We start from the raw sequence: 5401 nt of genomic DNA on the forward strand, positions 1-5401 counted from the left end.
ATGGGAAGGGGGTTCTGGGGCTGAATCCCTGCTCTCAGCCTGCAGCACTTGGCCCTGGTCCTGGGGGGTGGAGGGTTAACCCGGGAGGGTTCGGCACCGCACCGGCATGATGCCAAGCCCAGATTAACCAGTTGAAGACGTCACTTTCCATTATGGGAAAGGCTCCCACGTAGCCCCGAAGCTTTTGGTCCCAGGGATTAGCCACCAGTGTGCTCAGCTCCCAGCGAAGGGCAGGGGTCTGTTGGTGTGGCGGTGCCGGGGCGATGAGCGGGGCTGGGAGCTGCTCCGAGGGGCATCACCTGGGCGGCTGAGGATGACCATGTGGGAGCGGGTCAGGAGAGCTCTGCTGACCTCGCTGTCCAAGACCTTCCTGCGCCTCTGGAAGTGGGTACGGGCTTTCTGGTGCAAAAATGGCCTCTTGACCCTCTCGATGCTGTCGGTGGCCACCGGGTGCCTCCTCGGGTTCCTGCTGCGAGCGCTGGAGCTGACAGAGCTGGTAAGCCTGGGATGGGAGCAGGGGGATGGAGCAGGGCAATGGGGGCCACCAGCCCTGGTGCCAGTAAGACATTGCCATCAAGGGCCCCAAACGGGCACAGCCCCAAAAGCAAAGACTCCTGCCCAAGAAAACCACCTCTCAGGGCAGGTTTCTCCCCAGGACTTTTCTCTTTTTGATCAAAATGCTGCCAACAAATGCCAAAGTTGCAGGACAAATCCTACCTCCCTCCACTGGGAGTGGGAGGCTCCAGGACAGACCCTGTGGGGCTGCAAGAGACTGAGGTGGAATGGGGATGGGAAAGGGGGAAAGAATGCTCAGTAGTGGCAGCACTGGGGTCCATGGGATGAACTTCTCCCGTTGCTCTCCCCAGCTGTGCAGATGCTCAACCAAACCACTTTTCCAGTCCCTGGAGAAGGCCCAGCAAATAAATACGAGGCTGGTGGAGAGCCTGAGGAGCTTCCAGGGGTCACCTTCCTCTGAGGACCCTTGGGGACACAGGCATTGGAGAAAATGCACCCAAAAGGTGCGGTCACTCAGTGCTTTCTAGGAGCATTGCGCTGTTAAATGTCACTGCGCTGAAATCCAAGTGGCTTTAATGACATCGGGCATCTTGGCTGTGGCTCAGCCCTGATCTTCATCCGGGCTGGAAGCGGGGATGTTGCTTTGGGGAAAGCTTGGCCGGTGCTGCCACATCCCCGTGTCACCCACTGGGATTGAGCAAAGTCTTGTCAATTCAATTACGCACTTCGGCATCACCGCCCACAGCGGGGATGATCTCGTTACTTAATTGAAGCTGGGTGTAATCTCCCTGTGTCCCAGTGTGTGTGCCCACAGGAGTCCAGCAGCCACCCACAGCGGGCTTGAGGCCGGCAGAGACTGGGGGCTCCAGCCCCTCGTCCTGCCACGCACCGAGTTCATCCATCCTCTGCCTCAGTCCTGCCCTGCACATGGTCCCAGCAGCCACCTCTCCCCATTAGAGACTTCTGTCCCAAAACCTGGGCCGTGGATGAGGGGCTGGAGAAGCAGCTGGTCCCCGCTTTCCTCCCTGTGATGATGGACAAGTGTTGTGAAGCTGAGAACCCCACTGACACAGAGCTGCTGTTCACATCTGCTAACCCCCTTGCAACCAGCTGGACCCATGCAGCTCTGCTCTACATGAGCTCCCCAGGGAAATCAGCCACGTTTAGGCCACATGGGTGGCACAGTATGATGGCAGCATGGAGCATTTAATTTTAATAGTCTGCATTCCTCAAAGCCTGGTGGTGTTGGTTACTTTGGAGTAAACAAAAGTACCTGCTCAGCCTGGGGACATCTCAGATCCATCCCTGACGTCTCTGCAGTGGCACAGTGAAAAACTGGGGGGCTGGGAGGAAAGGAAGGTGGATGGATGGATGGATGGATGGACGGACTGAGGGATGGAGGCATGGAAGGAACTCAGCAGTCAGAAGGATGGTGGATGGAGAGATGGATGGATGGATGGACGGTGCATGGAGGTAGGGATGGATGGATGGTGGATGAAGTCAGAGATGGAAGGTGGTGGGTGGAGGGATGCTGGCTGCTGGTCTTGCAGACGCCTCACTCTTCCCTTACCTGTGGCTTTGGAATCTGGATTTGGAATCTGTGGGATCTGGGCTTTGAGGGTGTCTCTCCAGGCAGCCCTTCCCCATGCCCATGTGAGGATTGCGGGGCCTGGACTGATGCCATGCAGTGGACCCCCCCTTGGTGCACTGCGGGGCTGCACCGCAGATGGGTGCACACCTGGGCTCCCCCTGAGCTCGGCCATTTGCAGCCATGAGGCATCTCCACCTTTTGCTGCTGGCACCAGGTGGCACCGACAGCTTCGGGTGCAGTCGAGCCTCTTCTCCCCAATAACAAGTGCAAGGATTTATGGGAGGAGCCCGTGGTGGGGACCATTCCCTAGAGATGATGGACCCAAGGATGCTTTTGGGAGGAGACCAGCCCCGCACGCCCCTCTCCAGTTCACAGCCAGGTTTCCCAGTAATTCCCATCCCTCACCCAGCTCCCAGTAAGGGGCAGCCAGAGGAGCAGCCACAGGGAACGGCTGCTGGGTTGGGACCAAGCTCAGAGCTGGGTCTGGTTGGGAAAAAGGTAAATTATCAGGTTTAAGCCCTTAACTTGCGATTGGCATCCAATTCTCAGCTCTCACCTGACACAATGGCTCTGCTTTATGTGCAGGAGAAGCAGTACTTTTCCTTCCCTGGAGAGCTCCTCATGAGGATGTTGAAGATGCTGATCCTGCCCTTGATCACCTCCAGGTAAGATATTGTCTTCTGCATCTGAAGTACCATCTCTCCATCACATCGAGGAGATCACCCCAAAACTGCCTGGGGTGAGGTAACCCCAGCCCCAAGCAGCCATAACCAAGCAGCCTCCCCTGGCTCGGTGTCCGTCATACCCCACGATTTCCTAGCAATGCTCACCTGGATTTGGTTGATGCCTGCACCCAGCTCAGAGCCCTGCACTGCCTGGGGTGTTTTCCTTCATCAGCTGGAGATGCTGGGACGACCCATGGGTGACTGAGGATGGGCAGCAGTTTAAACTCAAAGGAGATTTCCTTATTTAGAGGATTTTTGAGAAAGTTCAGGCAGAAACCACAAGCATCCCTCAATGTTGCATCTGCATTTGCAAACCCCACCTTTATCAGCCCATCCAGACCTAGGAATGAGAAACAGAGATGGCAGAATCACACTCAAGTCTAAGCAAGGTCCTGAAGAGCTTACATGGATTTACATGATTTAAACAATTGCTGGCACACGCTCATTAGAAATACCGAAACAATCAGCTCTTCATTGCCTTGAGGATGAAGAGCTGATTCAGTTTGCTTGCTGTCCCATTTGCCTTTGGTTTATTTCTGGGAGCAGTGTGGTCTCTATCCCAAATGCACTTGGCCTTTTTGGCCACTTTGGCTGCCTTTCCCCTCCAGTATTTCCCACCCCTGTCCTGACGCGCTGCCTGGGCCTCCCTTCTGTGGCCTCTCGAGTGTCCCGGGGTCCCTCTCCTCCTGGACACGTGGCTGCTGGAGGGGACCTGTGGGCTGGCCACCCCCTCAGCCACCCACTCCTTGTGTGTCCCCAGGGGTGGCAGTAACCCCTGCAGCCCCCGTCTCTCCCTGCTGGTGCAGCCTGTAATACCCTCTCTATTTTTAGTTCCATTTTGTTTAAAAGTAGCTTATGGGCTGCTGCTTAGGAAAGCTTACGTGTACGTGGAGACTGAACCAGCAGCTCCCTCGCTGGGGAAGTGGGGTCCGTCCCTGCCAGGACTTCATGAACATTTCTTTGCGATTCACAGTGACGTGCAGCAGCAGCAGCACAGGGCGACACAGATTTAAGAGAACAGCATTGCACAAAAAGAGAGCAGCGTTAGTGACTCACCATCAAAACACACTGTGAATATTTACTTCTTACCCCTTGAAAACATGGCCTGACCTTGAAAAGGGACTTGGAGAGGCACCCTTCACAGCTCAGCCTGGTTTGCCACAAGCCCATCCTGGGCGTGAGATCCTGAGGGCACAGGCACACAAATGTGCTCAGTGATGTCCTTAAGCATTGGTTAAAAAAAAGTCTTCAGAAACTTCTCCCACCATGGAGATTTTGCCCATCAGGTGCTTCTCATGCAGTTTTGGGAGCAGATGCTGAGCACAATCTTTTCTGCTGCAGCCTCATGTCCGGGCTGGCCACCATGGACTCCAAGGCCTGTGGGAAGATGGGGTTGATCACCATCACCTACTACCTCTGGACAACCTTCATGGCAGTGACCATGGGGATCATCCTGGTCGTCAGCATCCACCCCGGCGCAGCAGCCCAGAAGGACAACTACTCCGTAGGGCAAGTGGTGCTCAGCTACGCCGACGCGTTACTGGATTTAATCAGGTACTACCGCAGAACTTCAGGAGGAGCCAAGTTTATGGCGGCGTTTCATGGACAAGATCTTCCCACAAGGCACCGAGTTCCTGGGAGACATTGAGATCCCAAGGGAAACGGTTGAAATGTTGGCCACTCTGAGCAGACACCGGTGCCTGCAAGCCCAGCAATGTGGGGTTCATTTCTCCTCACCTGTGTCCCTCTGCCCTCTCTGTCACCCTTGTTGCCATCTTCCCTCCGGCAAGGAGAGGTGCAGCAGCAGAGGACAGGCAGATTTAGCCTCCCTGCAGAGCTCGGTGTTTCTCCATCTGCAGCCCCAGCCATGTCAGGCCAAGCCCTGCAGCTCCTTGGGCTCTGCAAGGTAAAACTGAGCAGGAATTGGCCTGGGGCTGGATTAAAGCAGTGGATGGGGGTTATCTGGGGAGGGGGTGCAGCACAGACCCAGGGCTGGGTGCCAGTCTCCATTTCCGGAGGTGTTTGATCGACTGGACACGGCTCTGAGCTCTCTGCTCCAGCTCTGCAGGCAGTCCTGCTCTGAACAGGGGCTGCGGATGGCAGATGTCTGTCCCAACCTCCGTCTTTCCATCAGTCCCGTTCCCGTGTGGTTCAGTCCTGCCCTTCAGCCTCCCTTCACCCTCAGCTTGCAGAGGACATGGCGCTGGTGCTGGCTGTAATGGTCTTCTCTTGGTCTCATGTGGGCCAGAGGGGCTGCCCAGGCTGACCCTGGGGTCTCACGTTGTGCTTTAACCCCTGCCCCGTTGCTCTCTTACAGAAACATGTTTCCTTCCAACCTGATCGAGGCCTCCTTCCAGCAGGTGAGTCCAGCCAGCCCCACCGCGGTGGCGCCTGGGATGGTGCTCAGCTCCAAATGAGGCTGCTCGCCCCGTCTGGGGGCTCTTCCCCACCCACAGCCTGGACATGGGCCCCTTGCCCGACCTGCCTGCTCCTGGCTGCTCTCTGCACCCCAGGACAGGCACCCGAAGGGGGGGTGGTGGGCCATGGGCTCGCAGGGGCCCCCCTGCCT

General features: G+C 56.6%; 1 protein-coding gene across 1 annotated transcript in view; it reads left to right on the forward strand.

Moving 5' to 3' along the window:
• Positions 1-319: 319 nt before the first annotated feature.
• The window catches only part of LOC104545419 (excitatory amino acid transporter 5-like), a 13935-nt gene continuing 8853 nt past the window's right edge, over positions 320-5401 (forward strand). Inside the window, exons 1-4 of the mRNA XM_010190557.1 lie at positions 320-496; positions 2693-2772; positions 4174-4386; positions 5150-5192. Coding sequence (XP_010188859.1) covers positions 320-496; positions 2693-2772; positions 4174-4386; positions 5150-5192 — 513 coding nt within the window. The remainder of the gene's footprint in view (positions 497-2692; positions 2773-4173; positions 4387-5149; positions 5193-5401) is intronic.

The sequence above is a fragment of the Mesitornis unicolor genome, unplaced genomic scaffold (assembly GCF_000695765.1).
Source record: "Mesitornis unicolor isolate BGI_N332 unplaced genomic scaffold, ASM69576v1 scaffold24948, whole genome shotgun sequence".
Classification (NCBI taxonomy): domain Eukaryota; kingdom Metazoa; phylum Chordata; class Aves; order Mesitornithiformes; family Mesitornithidae; genus Mesitornis; species Mesitornis unicolor.